Genomic DNA, 26,430 nt, shown 5'->3' with positions numbered 1-26,430 from the left:
TATCAGGAACAGTTTCTTAAGTGATGTGGTAGTACTGTGGATGGTGTGAAGGAAAAGATGTTGACGTAGCGGAAGAGAAAGAATGTCGACAACGCAGTAAGGCAGGAACAGATGCCACAGCGTTCTCAGATAAGAGCGAGGAATAAATGCGTCCAAGTAAATACAAAAGTACACAGGCCATGCTGTGCCTGGTTGTGTACCCCCTCCTTGACACTACTGAACAGACCAGCTTCGCTTCATCCTACATAGTTAAGTGGCTCAATAATTCTGGAGTCCAGGTGCTTTCCAGAACTCTGACTGATCTTGTTACTGTCTCTGGTTCTTGGACAGTGGTAAGCCGCTTCAGTGGTTGCCCATTCAAGTGGCCGAGAAACAAGATCAAGCATGACGAACCCAAACGTATGACATCCAATGATCTACAACAGAATGTCTATTCGAATATTTGGGCAGCAGAGAGCTAACGGAAGAGAACTGTCATACTGCCAAGCCTTGTCTGGAACAGCAGTCACCATGGTCATCAAGTGGCAGACAATCCTGTGCGGAAAGATCACAATCTCATGGGTAGATGTTTCAGTGAAGACAGATCTCGATAAAGACTGCGGCTAGGTAGGTATTGATGTACTGTTGGTGGGACTGCACGCAACCAATTGCGAATTGAGAGGCAGAGAAGAGATTCGACTACCGATGCTCCTCTTCGAGACCGTGCCTTGTTGGAAGCTTGAGACTTGACATCTACCTAAGGGCACCCAGGCTGACGGCTCCCGGTTCTAGGGTAGCCATTAAACGTGTAGAGTACATTCAGGAAGCCAAAGTTGGGTAGGATCTGCTAGCAGAATCATGTACTTTTCTTTCCAGATAAATCATGCTGCGCTTGGCACGAGGATCTGGCCCTCTCACAATCATTCTCCATTGGTCTTGTACATGAGTTGTTATAAGGCGACAATAAGACATGAATGACCACAGACTTGGTGTTGGTTGATATAAATAGGAGTTTTCTACGAGGCACCCGCTGATCATCCAAAACACATGTAGCAGCTCACGCAGCAGTAGTTGATGGTCAATGTTAAGCTCTCAGTTACTCAAAAGTTGAATCTGTGGCTTGCTTATCCTCTAAACCCTGGCAGCAACTTGATAAATGTCAAGACAAACTGCACAGTTCATGTGTCAGGCTCTCCCCAAGTGAATACGAATGAATTTTGAGCCGAGCCAACAACTTAAAAGAAGGCACAATTTTTTTTTATAAAAAAAATAGCAAGAACAAAGTTGGATCTGCTCTGCCGCCTACTCACGCTTGGTTGAGGTATTGTGCACGTAATTTACCAGACACATATCAGATTTCTCACAAGGCTCTCGAGTTATTCACTCGAGTAATTACGTCATGAAGACTTCAACATCTCCGCCGGACCTGCATCTCGTCGCTGCCACTTTTCGGTTTTGATTCCAATAATTACTTGGGCCAGTCACCGCTGCGTCATATATCTGCAGGGATTGACGTTGTGGTCTCTCGCGTCTTGACGGGATAAAAACTTGTCAAAATTGCAAAACATTTCTCTTAAGAGGTCGCCGGCCGGGCTGGCCCTACTCTTTAGCGGGAAGGGTCTCTGAGACATGTGTAGGGCGGACCCGGGACCCCGTTCCTGTTTCAATGTTTCTAGTGTCAAGGAGAGATTCCGTCTGAGAAAACGAGGCGAAGCGGCCGCCCCCAGGGATTACAGCTGTAGATGCGGCACTAACTGATGATACTTGGGCCCCGCTTGGTTGTGGGGATCAACAATAAGAGAAGTGGTTGCTTTTCTTGTCATGGATGCCCATGTCCACCCGGCCGCCCGGCATTTAAATTACACACTTCCTGTGGCACCACAGGAAACGCCTTTGCGGCTGGACCTGTGTTTCGCCATGGCCATGACCCCTACTGCTCTTGGTATCAGGTCCGACGTCTTATCACCTGACTCTTGAGAGTGTTGTGGATCTCGGCGTGTTCGGGTATCTACAGAGAGAGGATCTTGTCCTGGTTGATGATCAAGCCTTGCCCCTCTTCCTGAGAAGGCCACTCCCTGTCTCTTCATCATCGACAGGTTGGGACCCTTTTGTCCCCCATCATCTACAAAGCACACGCTGTGGGTCCGACAGTAGGTTGAGTACGATAGCACTAGGAAAGAAGTAGGTTCTTCAAGTTTGACCCTTGCTCACCAAGAAATATTTCCTGTTCGGGCTGGATCGACCGAGGCCATGGCCCGCGTGGCTTTCACCCTCCAGCCGCTGCCGGTGCAAAGGTGATCTGTTTATCAAAGTGATAAATCTTTGTCACTAGCTGTTTGGCGCACAGACAAGGCTCTCTATCTTCTCCTTGGCTCGATTGAAAGTTCCTTTACGCTCCTACTCCAAGAAGGCAGGAAAGAAGAAGGAAACCCCCCAGAGAATCTTAATCGGTCTCGACCTGTATCGACTTGAAGCGTTGCGATTGTCACTCGCGCCTCACGGTCCGATCTAAAGTTCGCCTCACTAGCGAGTCAGCATCCCAGCATCAAGAAAAAGGGTGGCGACCACATAGCAGGTCACAGCACAGCGACAACTCATCACTGTCAAGGAACCCTCACACAAACCTCAACGCTGTGCGCCTCGACGCCAGAAGCGCAGGGTTTCACCCGCGCCTCCTCTCAACCCCTCCCCCCCTCCTCAACGAGCATTGCACTGGCCGATGTGCTGAATCCGAAACTTGTGTATCCCCTCCTTTTCAACCTTTTACTTCCTCAAACTCCCTCTTCCTCTCTCTTCCTCTCTTTCTCTCGCACGCCCACAATCGGATAGACATCGGGGGAGGGAGAACTATGCCCGCTGTCGTGGCGGATGCCATAGCTCTTCTGACCTGATACGAGAACAGGACGAAAAGACATCATGGTGTACATAAGCGAGGTTGACATGTACAGCAGCTGCGCCCGCAACGAGGAACCCGACAAAGCCAGGGACGGCGGCGCCATGCGACATGATGCTGCTGCATCGCTGACAGAGAAGGGAGAGTACGATACGGCTGTGGATTCATTGTACCCAAGGAGCATCGGTGGTGGAACTTCTGGGAACGGCAGCAAACGCGGCAGCACGCAGCTAATAGACCCGTCGCTGGTGGAAAAGGAAGGGTACGACACGACGACTGTGCGCCCATTGTATCTGAGAGGCGCTGGTGGTGGAGAGTCTCGGCGAAACAGCAAGCGCAGCAGTACGCACCACATGGACTCGTCGTTAAGTATTATGGCGAGAGCAGCGCGGCAGACGGACGGCAGGCTAGAGGAGCCGCAGCAGCAAAACCTGGGCCTGGATCTACAGCTGGAGCTGGAGGGATTGGACGCAGCGCTACGGCGGCGATCGACACGGAGATCGCCTCGGCAGGATGGACCGCAGGGGCTGGAGGGCCAGCACGAGGCGCTGGGCGAGCTGGCCACGTTTCTGAGGGACGTTACACCACCGCCATCGAACTACATGAGCCTCCCCGACCCGAGCACGTCGTCGTCGACGTCCTCAGCCTCCTCGCTTAGGCGGAGGAATAGCAAAGGCAACAATAACAAGACGAAGGAGAAGAGGAGAAGTATGCTGAAGATGGCGCTCGGTCTGTTGACGAGGAGGGGTTCCAGAAGAAAGGCAATAAAGAAGCGAGGAGGGGCTGTCAGCCCTGATCTGGCGCGGGCTCCTTCGACGAGAAGGAGACGTCCGCCACGGATCAAGCTGCCCGATACTGCTGTGGCGGGGACTACAGTGGACGGATTCAGGCACATTGCAATATCAATACCCATCGAGCACGCCCACCTCGGCCCAGAACCTCGACATCGATTCGGTTTTCCGAGGAGACGGTCTCGATCGCTCTCCTCGCCAGAGCTATCGCCTGAGATCTATGACGATGTCACGCTCCGCCCCAGGACTGCTTTCGCGACAGAGTCACGCAGGGGCACCCAGCTCGGACCCCTCGCCGAGGAGCGCGAGTCACTCTCGTCTACCTCTTGGGGCAAGGAGAGCAGCTACCGCCATGGACAAGCACGTGAGGAAGCTCTGGCCGCCCGCAGAATCCGGCTCGCTTCGCGCAACACCTTTGGCACTGTGTACGAGAAGGTCCGCTCTGTCAACACGTCACCTGATCTCGCACGCCCAGATATGCCGCTACGCATGAGCAGCGAGTCGAGTCGGCACGGGACGCCGCGCACGAGTGAAGAACTGCGCTCTGCTGCACGCAGAGACACACTTGAGGCGCTGGTGAAAGGGGTCCGGGCATCTTCGAACCTGCCGGCCTCCCGTGGCCCCAGGCCAACCTCTGCGTACAGTTTTCGCAGCTTCGCCTCGGCGCTGCCGCAGCAGCAGCGGGCGTACTACCACAAGCGTAACTCCAGCCTGCAGCCCTCGGAGCCGGGGCCCCAAAGTAGGCGCCCATGGACGCTGAGTGAGTCCATGCAGTACCACAGCTGGGACTCGTCCAGGGATCACACAGTGCGCGAGAGCATCTTCTCGGAGCAGTCGCAGCTGGATAGCATTGGTACCACGGAGAGCAGCGAGGTCCCCCCCTCTTCTGCAGGCGCGGCGCGGACTCCGCGGCGCCTCGTCGGGGTGGATGTTGTCAAGGGTTTGAGCCCCGGGACGCGGAGAAGTTTGGATCACAAGAGGGCCAGCGGGAGCGGGCGCGAGCTTGAAGCGGGCAGGGGGGAGAGGAGCAATTGGAATGTGACTGCCCGGACGAACGAGACGAACGAGACAGAGGAGGATGAGCAGAATCATGCTCGCATGGCGCATCTGAACCCTGAGTCCGCTTCGGTGGCTGTGCAGGAGGAACGAGTACAAGAGGTTGACGCAGCGCAACAACCTGGATCCACGACTGTGATTGATCCCGAGGTATTGCCCCACCGACCTGTGAAGGTCACTGCAGAGGATATTTTGCCGTCTGTAACGGACAGGGAGGTTAACAGGCAGGAGGATGTTCACTCAGCCTTCACACGCAGCTCGGAAACGAACACCGACCCGAAAGGCAAAGGCAAGGCGACGATACAGGCAGATGACAACCAAAACGAGCCAGGTACAGTGGCCGCGACTGAGCATGTAGAGAGCAGAGGGGAAGAGCAGGGCCTTGGTTTCACACAGCAAGAAACGCAGCCAGCCCAGCAGCACGAAGAAAGCCTCCCGAGCCCAGTACTCAACACACAAGAGCGGCAGACGGAACGGAAGTCAACCCTGCTGTCGCGGATGCAACGAGTTGCCGAGCTGAGGATGGTGCTCGAGAAGCCTGGTGCACAGCCATCCGACCTGCTCTGGAAGCGCAGGCTCAGCAGTTCATCGGATGGGAGTCAAGATTCGGTGACACCCAAGGCAAGCAAGGCGGATCTCGAACCAGCTGCTGTTTCTGCGCCTGTCAGGCCAAAGACTGCATCTCAAGCTCTCAGCCTGACCCAGGTCGTGACTGTTGCAGACGTCGCACCATCAAACCAGGAGCTCCTAGGCCGCACGAGCAAAGAGTCGATCGTCTCCTCCGCCCCCTCACTCGCTACCCTCGCCACCGTGATCAGGCCATCGCCGGCTCTTCCGTACGGCAGCGTCACACCTCCAGACTCCCCGCCGCCATCATCGCCCACGTCTCAGCTCTCATTTGCCGACGCCGACAATGCTTCTGTCCTCCGCAGACCCATAGCCCCGTTGAAGCGCATCAACTCGTACCACTTCAGAAGAACGGCCTCCCATGCGTCGGGCGGTGGTCGCCATTCACCTGTCGCCAGACGGGATGCCAGCCCGCCGCGGCCCAAGACAGCAGGCAAAGGCATGCTTGCCTCCAAGAAGAGCTTCTTTGGGCGGACTGCGAAGACGAAGCTCGGCCAAGGCAGCAATGGCGGTGCTGTTGCCTCTGTGTCAGAAGAGCCGTCAATTCTCAAGATGACCCGTAGTCAGATGTTTCAGAAGTACGAGGCGCTGCGTGAGAAGCAGATCCGAGATATGGAGAGGCGGGTCGAGAGGCTTGAGCGCAACGAAGACCGCCTACTCTCATCTTTGTTGCCACTGTTGGGTGACCTGCAGCGGACGCTGGGCAAGATGAACATTAGGAAGGCCGGGCGAAAGGGCGAGAGAAAGGAGGTCGATATTGGTGATAGGCAGTCGCCGTCGTCGAGGTATCATCGCAATGGGATACAGAGCCGGTTCGCGAGGAGGGACACTGAGGAGGACCTGCACAGAGATGCCATCTATAGCCATGGCGATGCCGGTCTCGACGAGGACGAGATCGTCGTGTTGCACCGGCAATCTCTCGAACAGGACAGAGGCACACCTGAGCGTCCAAGGCGACTCTACCTAGAAGACAGCGACGACAACCCCAGCTTCACCAGCGATGACCATCCTTCGCTCCCACTCCAAGGCCTGGAGGACCTCGACCCGCGCCACCGACGCTGGTCCCGAAGGGCAACCCTATTGGATCCGATTGTACACAGCAGGCAGCAGGATTCCTCCGTCTCTGCACCAATGCTGGGCAAAGTCCGACCCAACTCGATGGCGGTCACATCGGATTTCAGCCTCACGAGGATGCCGCCGATTTGCACCGACGATATCGAGCTGGACGACAGAGCTGCCGTGCGGGCCAGAAACCTGGCATTTGAACCTTCGCCATCGCCAGATGTCCGCAGGAACCCACCAACCGTGCGCGATGAGCAGGAGGCGGATGGTGCCAGGAGACTATCCACACAGAGCATAAGCAGCCTGGAGACGTACGACGATACCGATGCTAGCGTTGGTGGGCCCGAAGAGGTGGTCAGGCGGTCACCCGCCCGTGAAGACGATGCCCGTCCCTATCGGCCCGGCGGGAGCGGCATGGAGATGATCGAGCCGCTCATGAGGGAGCTGCAGGCCAGCGGGAGCCCGCCGAGTATGGAGAGCCTCGGATCTGGGGACATTGGGGACGATGAGGTGCGGAAGTTGAGGGAACGGCCTGGTCCTAGGTCTGTGGTCGGATTCGGCGCCTTTGGTATGTGAGCAGTTGGAAGTGAGGATGACGGCTTGGCGTTGTCCTTGTTTGAGAGAAGCAGAGAGGTAGGGGGGGACTTGTAATAGTATTTCAATTACTTGGTACGAGTAGGCGAGATCATAGTCGCAATGACGCTTCGATGACAGAAGCGCAGGCTATTAGCCTTTTTGACAAGAAGTTGAGAGTACATTGGGCTCTGCGTCCCTGCTGTTCAGTACCACAGGGAATAATTCTGCACTCTAAGGGGGAAAAAGAAAAATAATCCCAAGGAGTGTGCATCTATTAGCAGAGAAAAACTAAATAAAAAACAATCATGATCGACATCCAAGGTGGAAATTTGTGCCCCCAACAGCCAAGCAGCTGGCAGAAACCTCATAAAGGTGATGGAGCTTGGGTGACGTTGAAATAGAACCGACAAGGGGTTCTTCGTGGAGGCTACAGGGCCCCCTGTTGCTGTGGTTCAGAGGCACAGGGGGTTGCATCCCGCCCCTGCAACAATGCATTAGCATGCGCCTTTTCCCCTCCCCCGCGATTTGCCACTACAATCTTACCACCTTGAGCTCCGATAGCGGGACTGCTTGGCTGTTTTTTTTTCTTCTTCTGTGACTCGACAAGTCGCTACTATAGTACTGGTATGAGCTTCTGGTGTGACGTGGTTCTGCTCGCAACAAAGTCAGCTCATTTTGACAATTCCTCTTCACCTTAACCTTCACTTGAAAAGGAACTCGAGCGCCACACGACTTGTTCCTGCACAAACAGCCTTGCAGGCCAATTGACTAGATAGAGCCCCTCTTCGTGTGCCCTTCTACCTCGGAGACAGCTGTCGACTGCTATGGCTTCAAAGTACCCAGAGAAGAAGTGCGGTTCGTTGCTTTCCCCGTCCTCGATACCAACCTCGCCGCTCGCTCTCACAGCTGACATATGCTGATCCCAACCAGGTGTCCTCGGTGCCACTGGGTCCGTCGGCCAGCGCTTCATCCTCCTGCTCCAGGACCACCCCTTCCTCAAGCTCGTCGCTGTCGGCGCATCACCCCAGTCCGCGGGGAAGAAATATCGCGATGCCGTCAAGTGGAAGCAGTCCACGCCCATGGGCGCTGTGGGCGACTTGGTCGTCAAGGAGTGCAAGTCGAGCGAGTTTCTGGACTGTGACATCGTCTTCAGCGGTCTGGATGCGAACATAGCAGGTGAAGTTGGTACGTATGAGAAATACTTCCCTTCTTGGAGCGATTTGAACCCCCTCCCCCAGCCTGCCCTTCCCCGCCGCGCGCACTGCCAGCTTCTGACTGACATGAATAACTGTACCTCACAGAAATGGACTTCCTCAAGGCCAACCTGGCCGTCTTCTCCAACGCTAAGAACTACCGACGCGACCCCCTCGTTCCCCTTGTCGTACCCACCGTCAACCTGCCGCACCTCGACCTCATCCCCCACCAACGGAAACATCACAACCTCGAAAAGGGGTTCCTAGTCTGCAATAGCAATTGTGCCGTCATCGGCCTGGTGATCCCTTTTGCTGCCATGCAGGCACGCTTTGGCCCCATCGAGACCGTGTCGGTCGTCACCATGCAGGCCGTGAGCGGCGCGGGCTACCCTGGCGTGAGCTCGATGGACATCATCGACAATGTCGTGCCGTTCATCTCTGGCGAAGAGGACAAGCTTGAGACGGAGGCCCAGAAGATCTTGGGCGGCATCAACGCCGATGCCACAGCCTTCGAGGAGCTTAAGAGCCTCAAGGTGTCGGCCTCGTGCAACCGGGTGCCAGTCCTGGACGGCCATACCGCCTGCGTCTCGCTCCGCTTCGCTAAGCGGCCGCCGCCGAGCGCGGAGGAGGTCAAGGAGGCGCTCAGGGAATACGTGAGCGACGTGGAGAAGCTGGGTTGCCCGTCCGCACCCAAGCCGAGCATCATGGTGTTTGGGGACGACCAGCCCGACCGGCCCCAGCCGAGGCTCGATCGTGAGCTCTCAAGGGGATACACGGTGAGCGTCGGTCGAGTGAGGGAAGACGAGAGCGGAATCTTTGATCTCAAGTTTGTGGCTTTGAGCCATAATAGTAAGTCCGGCCCCTTAATTACGATGGTACCGCGGATCGAGTTTTAAACTGACTTGGTGTCCTCAAATAGCTGTCATTGGAGCAGCGGGCTCTTCGATATTGAACGCCGAGGCCGCTGTGCTCAAGGGCTATGTTTAGGCTTCCGGAGCGGGTGTGAAAACACTCTTGTGCTGGTGGTATGATAAGATCGCTTCATCAAGGGACTATATGGTGGATTATACAGGTTCGGTTTGGAAAAGTTTCATGTTGTTCAGAGTTCAGGCATAGACAGCTCCATCAGGGTTTCTAGCTCAACGTCGACCCGACAAGGGTCTATATTATCTTGTATATGATCTCCTCCTGTCCATCTGGTCACATTATCTGCCCTCCTACAAAGCACAATGCAAAAATAAACTGACAAGTACCAAGCCATGCAGTGCAAACCAGGTGTGGCAGCGGGTAGCACATGGAGGAGGAAGAGGGACTGCCAGGACGTTGTCACACTGTGGCAATCAAGTATCATTTGGCTAAGCGAGAGCTCCTCCTGACTGTAGGGTTTGGCTTACGAGGCTGGGTCTCGGATGGTTGGTGCCATTTTCGCGAGGCGCAGATGACACGCATTAGGCTCCCCGTGCACATGGTCCGGCAGTTGAAAAACCTGGTCCCAACGCTTACAGTAACTACCCAGCCCGTCGGGACGCCGGCGCCTCTTACAATAGCCAATGTCGGTAGCTCATGGAAATTGTGCGCCAATTACGAGCATTTCCATTGAGACCTCCATCTAGATTCCGAGGCTAGACTGGAGATGACAATGGACCGTGCTACGTAGTATATAAAAATAGCCAGTCAACCTTAAAATATGGCGACAGGACCATTGTGATCACTCAAGTACGATTACCGTGGAAGGGAGAAGGTCAAGAATTGGGTCGCTTAATATCGCCCCACGTCAATGAAGTTCATTTTTGGAAGCGAGGCTGTCAAATCTCCCCGTCACTTTACGTAGGGCTGGCCTACTAATTGGGATTGACAGAGGATGTTCATCCCAAGGCGGCCTCTACGTCAAGGAGAAAAGAAGGAAAGAAGTAAAACATCAGCTGAATATTCTTATGAGACGATATGCTGTTCCTGGGCTGGGGCCAATTGTATGTTATGAGGTATTCTACAACATGGAATTTGGGTGTTTCTTAGTTCTGAAAGGCCTCTTTTTTTTCTGCCATCCATGCATGGTACATACACATATTAGCGGTATTGGGGTAATGACGATGTACCCTCCTCTTTTCTCTCCAAGATTGGCTAGCTGGCTGGCTGGCTGGCTGGCTGGGACCCTAGCTTTACTGTTGGCCGCGTGGAGGTGGGGGTTGTGCATAGTACCTTTGTACCTCGTGTGTGTGCGTTGGGTGTGTGTGCCACACTCAGTTCTTGTGGCCACCCGGATTCCAAGTGACGAAGCTTGTTTGCTGCTAAGCCCCCCCCCCCCCCCCAGAAAGTAAAGACCTGCTTGTCTCTCACTGCTCGTCATTACACAATCAACAAAGTCGTGCCATTTGCGGTTTTCAAGGAGAGAGAACAAGAGCATATTCCTCTTCGGTCTCTGCTGCTCCTTCAAACTGCTTGCTGCTGTTGCTGGCCTGATAAGACCTAGTCCAGTGGCACAGCAACCATTACTGCAGTCCCACGATCTGCCAGGCATACCCACTGGAACTACCCCTACCAACATCTGTGAGGTCTCCAGATCCGATCCTTCCACCAGGGGTGTTGAGTAGGCTTGGCCCCCCCATACGACAGGCGATCCAGACGAGTCACTACGACCACATAACGCCCACTGCCAACACGACACCTGCATAACCGAGACTGCTAGGCGGAGCCATCCTGGGCCCTACACGGCCTTGTCGCACCTCCCGCTCGATACAGCCCGGTTCGAACCTGTCCGACAAACGACTGACCGCCTCACCCGGAGCGCATGAACTGCTGCTGTTTCATCGACGCCTACCTCGACCTCCAGAACCGCGCTGTCTGGTCCTGAGAATCAAAGACGAGAAGAGTTGCCTGATCCTTACGCATAGCCCGCCTCAACGCGACAGCCACCCACTTGGTTGACGCCACACCTTCTTTGCCAACAAACGAGCGTACGGCCAACGCACGACGCGCGAGACCAACCTCCGTCACGATCTAAGACTTCCTGTCCCATATCTGCGGAAAAGTGTCAGGTTGTGGAAGTTGCCTGAGGTGCCACTCACCTCTTGTGCAGTCCCAACCCGTCTGAATTCTCCAGGCCGTGTCTACCTATGCGCATTGGCCGACTAAGTTGAGGGGGGTTGCGACTGCGACTTGGACCTGGCTCCTCCTTGTGTCATTTCTTCCTGCGGTAATTCGTCTATACGACCTCACACCTACCTGATTGTCTGGGGCCCTCGCCGTTAAAAGCCAGCTTCTCCCGCTATCATCATCGAACATCAAGCGAACCCGGCCATTCTCCCACCATGGCTGACCCCAATGCCTCCTCCGATTACCTCCCGCAACCCACTCGCGACCGAGCCGACAGCATGATGTCGAATAAAGCGCTCCCAGAGGGTAGCGGTGGTCCCTTGAACGGCACCGCCGAGCTCGCCAGCCCCCTTGCTGCCCCTCCCGACCTAGCACCACCTGCGATCACCACAACAGCCCCAGCCGGACCCAGCTCTGGGGTTGAGAAGATGGTCCAGGACGTGCTTACATCTGAGGTTAGTTTTGCTTTCCTTGTTGTGAGGGTGTATGCTCGAGGACAGACTGTGAGCAACGGAGTGTACTGACAAGGTGGTGTAGATTGGGGTTGCCACAATGCTCAACCGGCTGAAGCAAAGCATCGCATCGGCAAAGGTATGTCAGGCCCGCGAAAACCCTAAGGCTTGCTCATGACACAATGCTGATCTCTGGACCTTGTGGTAACAAACAGGAATTTGCCAATTTCCTCAAGAAGCGAGCCTCCATCGAAGAAAACAACTCGACCATGCTGAAACGGCTATCTCAGGGCACGTCAGACAACATGCGCCGCGCCGACCATCTTGGAGGCACGTTCAACAGAGCCTTCGACGGCATGATGACCATCCACGAGCGGATCGCCGAAAACGGGCTGCAGTACGCCATGTCGCTCCACCAAATGAACGAGGATCTGGTCGAGCTCGCCGCCATAGCCGAGAAGCAGAGGAAGGGCTGGAAACAGTCCGGACTGGCGGCAGAGCAGCGGGTTTCGGACGTCGAGGCTCAGATGCGAAAGTCACAGTTGAAATACAACTCCTTGGCGGAGGAGTACGACCGGGCGAGGACGGGCGACAGCTCAAAGAGTAGGGTGTTTGGCATCAAGGGCCCAAAGTCTGCTGCCCAGCATGAGGAAGAGCTGCTGCGCAAGGTGCAGGCCGCCGATCAAGACTACCAGAACAAGGTCCAGATACTGCGGCAGGAGAGGGGCCAACTGATATCGACGACGAGGCCTGAGGCCATCAAGGCGCTGCAGGATATTGTTAGAGAGTGTGACTCTGGATTGCTACTGCAGATGCAGAAATTTGGTAAGCAACCCCAAGATGGCTTGCACAGGCTGCGGCGTACTGACGAGGGGGTCCTCAGCGTCGTTCAACGAGAAGCTCCTGCTGAGCAATGGGCTGAGTATCAGCCCGCTCAAGAATGGGAACTCAAACCGGCCGGATTCCATGAGCCTCAGGGAGATCGTCAACAATGTCGATGCGCAGAAGGACCTCAGCGACTTTTTGTGCCAAAACCACAGCAAAGTCGCTCCGCAGACGGGAGAGCCAAAATATGAGCGCCATCCTGTGAGTCGCGCCCAGATCATATATGAGCCAGCCACTAAAGAAGGGGGCAAGAAGATGAATTGACATCGTTACAGGTTTTGGGCGGTTCCGGCGGTGGTGGCAGCTCAACAATGCCTGGAGCTGGCCATCCATCACAGAGCCAGACTGTGAAGGCCCAACCACCATCAACACTATCACCGCTTCCTCCTGATGGCAGGCAAGACACATACCAGCAGGGCCCACCGCTCAGCGCACCTCAGGGTCAACAAGCTCCACCGTTCAACCAGGGTTCGGATTGGCCCAAGGGATCAATGCTGATGTCAGGCGCCCAACGGCCTGCTTCCTCGAACCAGCAACATGAGCGCAGCTTTAGTTCAGGCAGCATGTTGGGTACGTCTGGGCCAACCGCATCGCAGCCACCTTACAGCAATAGGAACTCTGTGGGCCCAGGTGCGCTGTTGGCCATGCAGCATGGTACCGCCAACTCGCGATATAACAGCGGCTTCGGCCCAGCGCAAGGACCGCCGCAGCTTGGTGCGCTACCGTTTCAGGAGCCCTCTCCAGCTACACAGGGACCATCATTTGCGCCGGACGGTCCGGCGCGGGAGCAGCAGGCACCACAGTTCCCTCCCCAAGGCTCGACAGCGCCGGCCCAAGAGCCTTCCATGCCGGTCTTTGGCGTGTCGCTTAGCAGGCTGTACGAGAGGGATGGGTTGGCCGTGCCAATGGTGGTTTATCAGTGCATCCAGGCCGTCGATCTCTTCGGGCTGAACGTAGAAGGCATCTACCGGCTTTCTGGGTCATTGCCTCATGTCAACAAGCTGAAGAGCATGTTTGACACCAGTGAGTGTCCATAGCCCATGACCGGAGTCACTTAGTGATGTTGCTGACATTATGAACAAGATACCACATCACCAGAACTCGACTTTAGGAATCCCGAGAACTTCTACCACGACGTCAACAGTGTGGCCGGCCTCCTCAAGCAATTCTTCCGGGACCTGCCTGATCCGCTGCTTACCAGAGAATATTATGAGAACTTCATCGAAGCAGCCAGTGAGTTCAACGTCGTTCCCCAGTCATCTTGTATTTCGTATACTGAACCCCGCTACCAGAACATGAAAACGACATCGTCCGCCGTGACTCTCTCCATGCCACCATCAACAACCTCCCCGACCCGAACTACGCCACGCTCCGCGCGCTAATGCTGCACCTGCACCGTGTCGTGGAGAACTCTGGCTCGAACCGGATGACGAGTCAGAACCTCGCTATTGTTTTTGGGCCGACACTCATGGGCGGTGCACAGAAGCGAAACATCGCGGACTCGGGATTCCAGTGCAAAGTCATCGATACGATTCTACAAAATACGCTACAGATATTTGATGACGACTAAGGATGCAGTGGCTCGTTCGAAAAGTGGAAGACTAGGGTATAATTACTGAGTTCTATTCACTTACCCAAGTCTCGACAAAATGGAGAAAAAGCATGACAGTATTGGGTTACAAATTTCTAGTGTGGAACAGTAAGCTTACTATTGGCGGGCGGAATTCTGTCTAGCATTGGGATTGCTTGCCTTACTCTATCCCTTCTTCTATTCTTATCCCTGTTTTCTTTTTCTTTTCTTTTTTTCTCCGGGGGGTTGGGGGGGGGGGGGGGGAAAGCTTGAACAGGACGAGTACGGCGTGGTGGGAATGAAGGAGTTTCTCTGACTCACAGTGCAGACTGCTACTGCAGCGCCATTTTTAAGTCTCAATGTTATGTGATCAACGTAGCATGTTTGTCCTTATTGCTGAGATGGAGATTTGTATCTTGATATTCAACATACTTAAAGTACACTCATGACAAAGACCACTCTCGATCTTGTTACAGCAATGGTGAGTCGCAGCAGCCATGTACCCGTTGTGCTCTCATTTATCTTGAGATACTATTTACAAAAACACTGCTGACCCTTTCGATTCTATTGGTATTGCGAGCATTACATATGAAAGGTGTAAGACTTCATTGGTTCTCAGTATCACTTGACGAGGTTCTAGATTGAACAACGATGATGGGTGTACATGGTTCAGCTGTAATTGATAACTCTATGAAATAGGGTTTGGGTTTCTCTGTAGGCATCATCACCCTGACACCAAGACTTTGTACTCCCCAATTCCGATACAATGCTGGCCTTCAGAGATGCCTTTCCCTTTCACACTCAAAACGATATTTAGAACGCACCTTCAACTATAAAGTTCATATGACCACCAGAGGTTCCTCCTATGCATCCGGCAACTTGGTACATCTGAGCGCAGCAGTATCATGGGCGGCATTGTACGTTGACGTATAGCGAAAAGCTCGCTCTATGCTTCCACGACGACTAATTCAGGAGTTAGTACAAGCCATCGACTCATTACGACAGAGACGTGGAAATCCAGTCTGAGCTGATGCTGTCTCAGGAGTCTCAAGACCCCCTGCTGTGGACCAAGCGGCGTCTAGTCCAAGGTTGACCCCTTCAAAGAAGAACGAGATCGTATAGAAAAGTGAATTACGTACTTGTCTTGGTTAGGCCATTGTGTTTTTCGAAAGTGGAACTGGATCTTCACGCCATGGTCGCCTTGGGCATTTTCTGTCTCAACACAGGCGAAGTTCATGACATCAACGTTGCACTCTATGCAGCCGGATTTGAACAGTTAGCCTAGTCTGGCCCTCAAGGAAGACAGCATTCTTTGTACAAAGAAAAAAACGCATGTTCGTGGTCGACAGGGACGAGGAGGACGTACGATACTCAAGCTCTTGTCGGAAGTCATCTGCACACTGGTTCGTGATTTTGTTGACTTTTGGCTCCCATCTCTTGGCGTAGACCTCGATCCACTGCGCATCGGCATATCCGTCGGCGGAAGGTCTTGCGCCGTACACACAATATCGATCGAGGTTGGGGTCGCCCGCAAAGTCTATGGTCCTTGGCGCGATGGTGACAGTCTGGTTCAGAAAGGGTGGCCCAGGCCAGTGGCCCTTGACGATGGGTCCTGCGCCCACGATAGAGGGCAACAAGAAAGCCGCAAGCGAAACAAGTTGGGAATGCATAATGAAGGAGAATTTTTGCTGTGCAGTTTCCGTTTGATCCTCGTCGCTGCATGTCGCTCTCCGTATCAGATTCAGAGAAGCTCTGGGGGGCTGTGCATTTTATATAGATGGTCATCTGTGGCTAAAGCCTAAGTACACTGAAATAGAAGCCTCGTCATCTCCTGAGCATCAATTTCGCTACTATTCTCATGAGTTTAATGACGCTTGGATTGCTCCTAATTTCTGAACACTAGGCTACCTCTGTGCAAGAGAGTGCGTTTGACTCCTAGTTCGCTTTTTAAGTACTTAGACGCATCTTTTCGCCTGCCCAAGTACTTACTTATGTGCCTATACTAATTTGGTCCTTTTTAACTCATTTAAGTGATCCACGATTGTCCTGCTGCCCATTGAATCGCAAACTATGTCGTCTGATTCATGTTTCCGCCTTTGCAGTACCCGGTGTTCCGGTAGGAACTTCTACTCGAGCCGGCGCATTCTGTCTTCCATCTAGAACTCTCAGCACCTCCATTGTTAAGATAATCGCTCTATGTGGTCATCCTTTTATGAGATTTGGTTGGTACGTACCAAGGCAAGACTTCCCCACCTAGTCTTCACGCAGACGATCAACTTTCTGTGGTGTCCCCCCCCCCCCCCCACCCCTCCTTTAAAAATGCCTCCCGCTCAGGATTGAACGGGTGATTAGTGAAATGCCGCAGCCTCTCTCATGAGCAAGCATAGGCTTTTTGCTTTGGGCGCTGCGCGTTAACATAAGAGTTTGCTTCGCACGATCTTGTCACAAGATCATCCTGATACAGAGAAGGACGGGTGGCTGATTTCGTTGTGGTCGAGCTAGGATAAATTGTGATTGTCACGATGTATGACGCTCTATAGGGCTAAACAAGTTGGAATCCGAGGTTCAAACGCTGGGATCTCTTTCAGTCTTGGTCTCAATGCCGTCGAAAAGATTAACTCAACTTTCTTTTCACGTATGAGTGTCACATGTCAAGGCCAAAGCTCCGTAGCCCTACCTGAATGCTAGTATAGAGCACCCCAGACCAGTCCTAATGTTGAGGGACTCGTGCCCAAGACTCGATGTTCGATAGCGCGGTCTAAAGCCAATTTTTATCCCCCCAAGTCTAGTCAACTTCGACTGGCAGCAGACTTAGAGCTACTAGCCTCCAGATTGGCCACTGTTGATCATTTGTGGATCATTGTTGTTCGTCTCAAATGGCTAATACGGACCACTGCGAGTGCATAAAACTCTCTTGGCAGAGGAGGGGGGTTAATGTTGATGACATCAACCAGGAGCTTCTGACCAAAGGTGCAATACATACATACCAGTAAGTATATTTCTCATACTTGCCTTCATGGATCTCTTCGTTTTGGTAAACGGTGTAAGCAAAGAGCTTCAAGAGCGAAGCCAGTGGTCATTACATTATACAATAACATTGAACACTGAGACCTTTTCATTGTCTTCCTTCTCCTCGTGACGGACTGAGCGTCAAGGCTAGGATGTTACTATGGCTTGGTTCATTGTGATTAGACGCAACTACTTTTACTCGGACTCAGTCCCAGGCTATGGCAACTAAGATTCTTAGTCTCTGGAAGCTTTCTGTCATAACTTGCTCTTCTGTTCTCATCTATAAATATGAGGTCCTCTCTTCTCTTCGTGCAGCGAAACCAACAACAATAACAAGTTTCTGACCACATGGTGATCTTTTCAATAGTGTGACAACCCTGAAATTCTTTTCATTCTACCGGCATCCGCCCTATATCGAGTCCCTAAGCTAAATATGCTGCTCAATTTCCTCCATGTCGGCCTCTTTGGCACTCTTGCTTCTCCAGTGGCTGCCTGGTCTAGGCCAGCCGTTGTCGTAGGCGCAGACAATACAACCTACAAGATGATTGATCTTGGGTGGAATGTACGGATCAATGACACCCGTAAGTTCTCTGGGCCAGAAATTGACATTGACGACTTCCTATGATATCTCCGACCGCACTCAAAGATACCTCGGCGGCGATGAGAATTTGGTAGCTGATCTTGGTGTGCAGACACCCTACCAGTCACCGGCACGGTGCAAGACGTATTGGAGGCCCTTCGCGAGGTCGACCCGAACTATATGACAGCTCGTATACAAGAGCCTATGCTCGCACACGACGGTCTTAGCGATTCCCCACCAGCCCGTATCTCCAGACGCAGCCATAAACCGACCACGCAGGTCTGCCGCGTTCCTGGACACAAAACCGCAACCCTGGTCTATATATGGCAGGGAATCTTTCACCTCGACTCGACGGACGGCCAGCCATCCAACGCTCCCGGGCCGGGCGAGTGCGGCAGGGTCAGCTGTTCTGAAGGTGCGGCAATAGCCTGGTGCAACGATGTATGTTCACTTATCCTGCCTTGCAATCACTCCTTTCCGTTTCCCTTTCCACCTACCTTTCCATTCACCTTTACAGACGATATCAATATGGACCTGAATGACTGACCTTCTACATCTGCTTCTCTAATCCAACCAGAACAAGGAGACCAAAGTTCTTGAGTCTTTTAGTGACGTTGCGGATGGCGCTGCTCGTCTTGCTAGGGACTGTCAACTGTTCCCAGGTGCTGGCCGGGCTGGCGGTCAGCAATTTTTTGAAGATGGTTGGAATGTCATGGTTTATGATGCATGGTGTTAAGTTTTCAAGTCTCTAAAGCGGTGTTACTTATCCCTAGGATCGGGCTCTTGTGAAGGGTGGGGGGGGGGAGGGGGGTTGGTCGTCTTCTTCAATCATTTTATCATAATACCTTGATGCAATTACCGCACCTACAAGTCTTAGACCTACAAGCATGCGAGTATAAATAAAAGCAACTACGCATAATACCATCTAGGAAACGCAGAGACTCCCGTAAATAAGAAAGAAAAGTAGAGGCCAAAGTTATGCGTGTGTCGTAGAGGATGGTGTGCCTTTGGGTAACCTCTTTCGCAGTTTTGCATTCGCGTTCCATGTTTTGCTGAAACCTAGTCTTTAATGATTTACTGCAATTTGAAGTGAATTGGTAATCTCTTTTAGTTTTTTAACATCTGCATATGCTTAAAGATTAGGAGCAGAGGAAAGAATAAGTCAGAAGGAAGTCCTTCCCCTTTTGCAAGATTGGTCACAGTTGTTGACCTGGCCATACACTCATATGTCAGCCAGTCAGCCTCGGACGCCAGTCTCGCCTTCAGTTCATTGGCTGAAATAGAGAGTTCTGTCGACCTAGTGTAAAAGATGCACAGCTGACTCGAGGGAGAGGAGGACAACGACGACGATGATGTCTCAGTTGTTGACTCGAATGACTTCCTCCCCGAAAGTGAATCAGAACCCAAGAGGCTGAGGGAAACTCAGCATCATTGTTTTGCTGTAGCTATCCAGATATGTTTGACTACACATGCCATTTCTCTTCTTTTTGGAGCCTCCTTCCAGAGAAGCCTGGCAGCAGCTTGTGGGAGAATGGCAGGCGGCCGCCTATGTGCTTTCCTTGGGGCCGGGGAGAGAGGGGGGGGGGGAGATATCAGGCAAAACCTTGTCCTTTTCTAAACCTCACATCTCAGTAACTCACTGTAGATTAGTTGATTTAAGTCTCAGGTGGGATCTTCTGCAATTCTTCGGACTGAATACGCCCTGGATTTGGCTGTAGCCCTAGCAACTACTTGAGTTGACCTGCTGTCATGCAGGGGGTATCTTTGCTGTCTTGTATTATATTTTCCTTTGCCTCTTTTGAAAAACGCTACTATCCTCTGCTCTGGGAGGAAGGCATGTGCGTCATTCCCAAGACAAGGAAGGTAAGCTGCCCTAGCCTGCCGTAGCAGTTGACAGCTTTTCTTTGATGCATTAGATTTTCTCTTGCCAGAGGTGTCTGTAGAGGTTTTGAATTTGTCCTAGCGCTCCCTCTCTGGATTTCTCATGCTTCTAAAATCTAGTGAGCTGTCTCCACCCTTCTCGTCTGATGCTTTGGCTACCAGCAACGTCCTCCTGCCCTATTCCAGGCTCCCTTGGGAATGTACGACACGAGAACCTACCAGGTAAACTACGCTTGTGCAGACACGAACTTCATTTCCTGACAGGATAACACCTGAGGTCAGTTGTCGCGTCCCACCTTCCCAGGCACCATTCTTTCTGACCCAGAAAAGCATCGTTCTCCATCCCAACAAGCATGCCAGAACTATTTCTCGCATGCCCCTTACCAGTTCCAGTCCCAAGATTATGCAAGCTCCAGTTGTATCTCTGCTCCCATCTACAAAGAGGGTGGCCGCTGCAAACAACACCACCCGACCCCCGCGCCAACACCAACACCAACACTCACATCAACACAATACTCCACTGCAAACAACAGTACAAGAATAATCCTTCTCCCATTCCAAATCTACCGTCAAGATCCACTCTCCTACCTCACAAGACAGAACCCACTGCGGACATTGGTTCTGCTGTCATACATCATCATGTCTTGCCTTGAGAGTATTCTATGTGGTCTAACGGGCGGCCCCAAACCCTTCCCAAAATTCCCACTGCAAACAGGTGCAATGATACCAGCTGTAAGTACCACCACCTCCTCAGTCCTCCCTCTTCCTTTGGTCCCTCCTTTCTTTATGCACCCTTTTCATTCGTGCTATTGCTTGTTATCAATATGCAAGTCACTATCATTCAGCTGACGTGTCGACTCTGGCACCTCACAGGTAGGTTTCGGCACTGGCTCGACGTGGGCCAAGCCAGAGCGCGGCAGAGTCAACCCAGAACTCATCCATATGATAAAGACTGCGATTTTGTCTGGCTTCACCCATATCGACACATCCAGGTCTTACTTTACTGAGGAGGAGGTTGGAATGGCAATCAAAGAGAGTGGAGTTCCAAGGAACAAGCTTTTTCTGACAACCAAGCTACCTTGTCCGATTGAGGACCCTGAAGAGTACATCAAAGACAGTCTTCGCAGGCTGAAGACGCCCTACGTTGATCTGTAGGTCAACCTGCTGCAACCTTGGCCAGCTTCAGCTTCATCAACGCCAGAACTGACATATCTCTCAGGGCTTTAATCGAGTCTCCCTACTTCACGGATGATTTCTCCCACCTACAGACAGCATGGCGATATATGGAGTTCATATTTAACTCTGGCCGGGCCAAGGCTATTGGTGTGTCCAACTTTCTACGTCAGCATGTCGAGGCAATTCTCGACATTGCCAAAGTCCCCCCTACCGTGAACCAGATCGAGTTCCACCCATACCTACAACGGTCTGATGACTATGTTAAGTGGATGCAGAGCAGAGGAATCACGGTGTGCGCCCACCATCCCCTTGCGCCCATCACTGCGGGTGCAGGTGGCCCTCTGGATCCTGTACTGGACAAGATATCCAAGGCCCACAGCGTTTCTGTCACTGCAGTTTTACTGAAGTGGCAAATTGAACTGGAAATCGTCGCAATTACAACCACAGAGACCGAGGAACGGCTCAAAGAGTACTTGCAGGCTGCCCAGTTCGAGCTGACGGACGCAGAAGTTCAGGAGATCTCTTCTGTTGGAAAGACGGCCCATCTTCGCACCTGGGATCTGGGACGTTTCTCGATGGATGATCGCACCTGATTCTGTTCTGAGATTGATACCATTTTGAGGGGCCAATTATTTCATTTGGCAGCGACATGCTCATGATCACTACAAGCTGGCGGATGGAGAGGATGGATAAGGGTCTGCCCATTGGATTGACACAATGTTTCCTGACCTTGTTGGGAGAGATGAATTGGGCGTCTTGATTGGATCTGATTAAAGATTATGGACTCCCATGTTATTTGATGGAGTGAGATCAGCTGGCTGCTAGTCACGTAATTTCACGTAGTCACAAGCCTTTACCCTATCAGAATGCAGTTTTTCCCCCCAAAAAAGCCATGAGTCTTCTCCAGTTTTGGGGTCTTGCGCTATACCTTCAAACCTATCCTCGCCATACTATCGCTGTCTCTATCTTGATTTCTGGCTGTCAGGATCGAGGGGCCCCTGAGGTATCTCAGCCCGGGAAGGAAAATGGAGAGAGCTCTTCCCCTCCCCCCCGCCAAAAGAAAAGAAAAAAAGACTGCTTGACGACTTCCTACACACCGGAGACCAACCATCCTTGTGTCTATCTCTACCTGTGAATAAGGCAATGTGCTTGGTTTGGTCATCTGATCCTGGTTCAGATGCGAGTCACGCAGCAAGTGAGCGTGTGTGTAGTCACGATAACCTCACATTGAAATCTGTATAGAGAGAAGGGCCTAGTATGTATAGAGACTAGCGTGCAAGGTAGGGGAGGAGTTTATCCCGGTAGTCTGCAATCGGAGTCGTTAGAGCCTCCCTTGCATCCCTGACCCAGATTATGAATATGGGGTCTGGTCCCATATGCAGCGACATCGTTTCTCCAGGTACTTGGCCAATGTTGATCAGTAATTCCAGTCTTTCCGAGATGTACAAGCATGGAGATATCAACCCAATTGCCATTCTCTACCTCCTAAAAAATATCGTAACACGTGGCCCATGTCCACCATTGATTCTTCAGTGGAAACGAGATGGAGCAAGTGCCGCCTGTGCACCAAGCCTCCCTCCACTCGATAGCCTGTGCCTCGTCCACGTCCTGTTCCTTCCTCCATCCGGCTGCCCTCGCCCAAGTCACCCGCTCCGGTACCCTCTCTCTCCAAAAGAGACAGTGAGCTTGAGGCGAAGAACAACGATGGAGAATTGACCACAAGGGATGCCAAGTCATCCAATCTCTGAGCCATGAGGACGAATGTGAAAGGGATTATCTGTGTAGGAAGGTGGTCGAGAGATCGGGAGTGTGGATCACCGGCTAGAGCCGTTGGTCCTCCAGGCCGTTGGGGTCTTCCCGGGTGATCGCCCACTAATACCCATAGCCGTCACCCCAACCGCACAAACACATCTCAACCTCTATGATCCCTGCCCAACCTGTCGAGCAACCCATTTCTGCCATTGCGCCTCCACAGGATTTTCTGTCGTGCGTGACGACGGCAAATGCAAAAGAAGAATTGGGGGGGGGGGGAGGGGGGGATGGAAATGCAAGAAGTAAAAGAGAAAGAAAGAAGAGAAACAAAAAAACAGCCCGAGAAAATCCCGTCCGAAACTGAAAAATTGAGAAGCATCTGTTGTGCCAAAAAACCTCAACCAACAGGCCGAGTACCCAATCCAGCCGCTGTGAGGAGTTTGAAACAGCACCCTTCTACGATATCGATGGGAGTGGAGAAAAAAAGACCCGAAATTAGTTGGCGTTGTTGGGTCACCTATTTGGTGGGTGCATATGGCGCAGAGTCCCGTTGGGGGTGAATGTAATAATAAATAAGAATGTTGTCAGGAATGGGGGCAGATCGGCGGGTAGAAGGTGTAATAAATATGCTGTGGGGTGACGCGAAGTGGAAACAGGCCACATGCCAGGGCCGAGAAGGAAAAGAAGAAAAAAAAAAAAGGAAATGGGAAATGGGAAATGTCGAGAAACCGGGGGTTGTGGCCAACCGTTGACGGTTGTAATATTCCATCCAACGCCATCAAAGATGAGTCGGGTCCGCCAGCATCCTGAAGCTGAAAAAGACGATCCATGTGAGGGTATTGTGATGAAAAGCCCAAAACCCTAACAACAGTCCGAAGCGGGACCATGGAATAGTAGGAGGGAACAGAGAATATGGTAGAACCCACGCGCATGCCCCCCCGTATAAGGAGGCCGTGTATCCATCCTTGAAGGTCCTGCCACGTGGCCTTCCTTGTCCTTGAAAACGAATATCCCAGAGACGATGTGTGTTCGCATGTTGAACCAGATTGACGGGCGTGTTGAGGGTCTAAGCAAGGAGTTCCTCGTAACAGCGCACAACCTCACACATGGCACGCATGAACATGGGGTCCAGCACGTTGCCGTCGGTGATGGAGAGGATGGCGTTCTGCTCCTCGTGGGATCGGCAGATCTGGCCACGCGAGCAGCTCTTGGTCATCTCGACAAGGCGGTAGATGTTGAGGGCGATATCGTCACGCAGGTGCCGCATGGCCTGTTCCGACTCGAGGGACTGGGTGAATGATGTGGCGGTGGGAGAATTCTTGAGAGGCAACTTGGCGTGGAGATCGCCGCCGCCGCCGCCGCCGCGAGGGCCAGGGGCTGGTGCGAAGGGCCCGTTGCAAAAGTCGGTACATCCAAGACCAAGTGTTGCGGCCGCCTTGGAAGGGACAGTCACTCTGGAGGCCACGGTGGCTACGTTGTGGTGGAAGTCGTGGATGACCGTCTCGCTGGAATCAGGGTGCATCTGCAGGTCGGCAAGACTAGTGACGCCCGCAGGGAGTTTCATCGAGGGCTTGGTGTTGAGAGGAGGGAATCCGCCGTTGCCGTTGCCACCGCCACCGCTGCTGTGCAGCTTCAGGGGAGCCAAGCCACCGAGGAGCGAATTCATGTAGTTGTAGGCGATGATGTGGGCGTACAGGAGATCAAGCAGATAGTTGGTGCCGTCTGGAAAGATGACTCGAAGCGCATCGACACAGGCCTCGACCTCAGTCTCGACCGGATCAGAGGGCAGACTGTCGAATCCAAGCGTAACAGCATGGGGGTCATCTGCAGCAGGAGGACCCCACAGGTGGTCGCCGCCATTTCCTTGGAGGGTGGCAGAAGTGGCAGAATGGCCGAAGCGGTTGCTGAATTTTCCACGCAGTGAGTTTATCAGTTTGAGATTTCCAAGCGATTTCTTGCGATTCAGGTGGGTCCGCAGCTCAGGAGAGGTGGGCGATCGGATGGTGGCTCGCGTCTGCTCCTCCTGTAGACGGCAGGCGGGAACACGGTCGTGGATGAGGTCGCCACGGCGTAGCTTTCGGGCGTAGCTGCGGATAGTCTGGATGGTCAAGCAGCTGGTTGTGAGCGACAGGTCGGGAAAATTGCAGACAATGAGACGCAGGTTCTCGAGAACACCGCCAGAGACGCGAATGTTGGTGGTGATGGGAGACATGCCGTTGGGCGACGAGGATGGCAAAAAGTCAGATGGGAGAGATTCGATAGGGGCAGGAGCAACGGTAGCACTGCTGCCACCACCGCCGCCAGACGACAGCCAGGTGTTGACGCGACCGATGCCGGGCATGTTGTTGCCACTCAGCGATTTTCGATGCTTGGAGGGTTGTTGATGTTGATGCTTGCGCGGAACGTCGCGGCGCGCCGTGTCTGTGGTAGGGAGGGGAGGCAATGATAGTTGATCTGAAGCTACCAGTGACGTTTCAATCTGCAAATTGGAAAGAGTTCGGCGACGAGCAGCAGCAGCAGCAGCAGCAGGTATGAGATTTCCAAATGCTGTCTCTCGCCCGTCCCAATGACTCAGCGAGGCAGCATTGAGAGGAGTTCGGTGAGATGAGGTTTGCAGTGGTGGTGGTGATGATGATGATGATGATGATGGCAAGAGTTGTGGTTGTTGTTGGGATTGTTCCTGTGCTTGTTGATATTGTTGGTGTTGCTGCGAGACCAGGTCCTGGTTGAGATTGTGGGTCGAAGCTCTGCGAGAAGGTAAGATGTTCTCCCCCATGGTGACTGTACAAACGCGATGGCTCAGCGACGACGACCTCCTGGGCACCTGGATTGGTGGTAGGTGGTGAGGCTGGCCAGACGGATCTCCTCTTGAAGCAGGTGACTTGTCGTTTGCAGCATGCGTTTCAAAGGCATTGCCGCACTGATGCTGGAAGTCGTCAGGTGTCCGCAGTGATTTGCCTCCTCGTCCATTCACGTTCCTTTCTTGCTGCTGCAGCAAGTCGGGCTCCAGGTCAACCCAGCTCTCCCCTTCCGCCCCGCCACAGTGCGCAGCCGTCTTCTGCGGACTGCCTGCAACCAACCCGCACCCTCCTACCCCTCGCCCGCCTCCAGGTCCAAGCACCACGTCGATGGACGTGGTTGTAGTAGTAAAGGACTGCTGTCGCGTGTGGACGGACGGAGAAGACATTCCGGCCTCAAGATCCGCCGACGAGTCGCTCCCCCAACCTTCATCCATGCCGTTCAGGATCAGCTTCCGCTCCTGTCCCTCGATTCCCGGCCTCATTGAGAACCTGCAGGCACTGGGTATGTACTCTGACCTCTTGATCGGGAATGAGCGACGGCGAGCTTGTGCATCTTTAAGCATATGCCCTCCTCTCTCGTCCCCTTTCCAAGCGCTGCCCATGCTGTTCCGCCTCACAGTACACAGGTCGGCTTCTGAGGATGCACTGTACGACATGTGCCTTGCCACACGACTGGGACTGCGCTGTGGGACGTCAGGTGCCAGCGCCCGCGAGGCTTGAGCCACCAACGGTCTCCCTGCTGTAAGGTTCCTGGCCAGAAAGACATCCTGTCGCTCCGTGAGGTCCTGGGCGAGCATCTCTGGGAGGTTCTGGATAATCGATCCCGTGTGAGCCATCATTTTAAAACTTTGAAACGCAGGCTGCCGAGAGGACAAAGAAAAAGATGGAGAAAACCCGCCACGGGGGATGGGGGAGGGTGTAGATCAGAAGGGACAGCAGCACAGGTGACCGAGCTCAGCCGCAGCGACCCAGCAAGACTGCTGTCCGCAGCGCGAGAGACCAGATGCTAGGAGACTTGGACACGATATGTCACATGGAACACGTTCGGTGCCGT

At 53.2% G+C, this 26,430-nt stretch overlaps 8 protein-coding genes across 8 annotated transcripts; 5 read left to right on the top strand and 3 right to left on the bottom strand.

The window, feature by feature from the left end:
• Positions 1 to 2,895: 2,895 nt before the first annotated feature.
• M406DRAFT_71517 (uncharacterized protein) lies at positions 2,896 to 7,119 on the top strand (the record flags this gene model as incomplete). Its single annotated transcript, XM_040925475.1, has 2 exons — positions 2,896 to 6,976; positions 7,088 to 7,119. 2 exons carry the CDS (start codon positions 2,896 to 2,898, stop codon positions 7,117 to 7,119), a joined length of 4,113 nt encoding a protein of 1,370 aa, XP_040779482.1.
• Positions 7,120 to 7,808: 689 nt separating this feature from the next.
• On the top strand, positions 7,809 to 9,164 carry Hom2 (putative Hom2, aspartic beta semi-aldehyde dehydrogenase; the record flags this gene model as incomplete). The annotated part of the gene is made up of 4 exons (XM_040925474.1): positions 7,809 to 7,839; positions 7,915 to 8,169; positions 8,286 to 9,026; positions 9,097 to 9,164. The coding sequence occupies 4 exons, from the start codon at positions 7,809 to 7,811 to the stop codon at positions 9,162 to 9,164; spliced, it is 1,095 nt and encodes a 364-aa protein (XP_040779481.1).
• A 2,321-nt stretch (positions 9,165 to 11,485) lies between these two features.
• Positions 11,486 to 14,177, top strand: Rgd1 (Rgd1, GTPase-activating protein; the record flags this gene model as incomplete). Its single annotated transcript, XM_040921201.1, has 7 exons — positions 11,486 to 11,725; positions 11,808 to 11,861; positions 11,938 to 12,547; positions 12,606 to 12,854; positions 12,929 to 13,630; positions 13,691 to 13,840; positions 13,900 to 14,177. 7 exons carry the CDS (start codon positions 11,486 to 11,488, stop codon positions 14,175 to 14,177), a joined length of 2,283 nt encoding a protein of 760 aa, XP_040779480.1.
• An 863-nt stretch (positions 14,178 to 15,040) lies between these two features.
• Positions 15,041 to 15,847, bottom strand: M406DRAFT_71514 (uncharacterized protein; the record flags this gene model as incomplete). The annotated part of the gene is made up of 3 exons (XM_040925473.1): positions 15,041 to 15,140; positions 15,317 to 15,431; positions 15,544 to 15,847. 3 exons carry the CDS (start codon positions 15,845 to 15,847, stop codon positions 15,041 to 15,043), a joined length of 519 nt encoding a protein of 172 aa, XP_040779479.1.
• A 1,772-nt stretch (positions 15,848 to 17,619) lies between these two features.
• M406DRAFT_71513 (uncharacterized protein) lies at positions 17,620 to 18,502 on the top strand (the record flags this gene model as incomplete). The annotated part of the gene is made up of 3 exons (XM_040925472.1): positions 17,620 to 17,767; positions 17,879 to 18,207; positions 18,344 to 18,502. 3 exons carry the CDS (start codon positions 17,620 to 17,622, stop codon positions 18,500 to 18,502), a joined length of 636 nt encoding a protein of 211 aa, XP_040779478.1.
• Positions 18,503 to 20,286: 1,784 nt separating this feature from the next.
• M406DRAFT_71512 (uncharacterized protein) lies at positions 20,287 to 21,416 on the top strand (the record flags this gene model as incomplete). The annotated part of the gene is made up of 3 exons (XM_040925471.1): positions 20,287 to 20,379; positions 20,521 to 20,798; positions 20,828 to 21,416. 3 exons carry the CDS (start codon positions 20,287 to 20,289, stop codon positions 21,414 to 21,416), a joined length of 960 nt encoding a protein of 319 aa, XP_040779477.1.
• Positions 21,417 to 22,030: 614 nt separating this feature from the next.
• On the bottom strand, positions 22,031 to 23,074 carry M406DRAFT_102731 (uncharacterized protein; the record flags this gene model as incomplete). Its single annotated transcript, XM_040915027.1, has 1 exon — positions 22,031 to 23,074. A coding segment is annotated over one exon (332 nt), but the record flags the coding sequence as incomplete, so codon positions are not given.
• Positions 23,075 to 23,641: 567 nt separating this feature from the next.
• On the bottom strand, positions 23,642 to 24,916 carry M406DRAFT_326951 (uncharacterized protein; the record flags this gene model as incomplete). Its single annotated transcript, XM_040920151.1, has 1 exon — positions 23,642 to 24,916. One exon carries the CDS (start codon positions 24,914 to 24,916, stop codon positions 23,642 to 23,644), a length of 1,275 nt encoding a protein of 424 aa, XP_040779475.1.
• Positions 24,917 to 26,430: the final 1,514 nt, after the last annotated feature.

This window comes from Cryphonectria parasitica (genome assembly GCF_011745365.1).
Source record: "Cryphonectria parasitica EP155 unplaced genomic scaffold M406scaffold_2, whole genome shotgun sequence".
NCBI classification, from domain to species: domain Eukaryota; kingdom Fungi; phylum Ascomycota; class Sordariomycetes; order Diaporthales; family Cryphonectriaceae; genus Cryphonectria; species Cryphonectria parasitica.
Note: the sequence above shows the minus strand (reverse complement) of the source record. Positions and strands in the feature narration are given on the sequence as shown.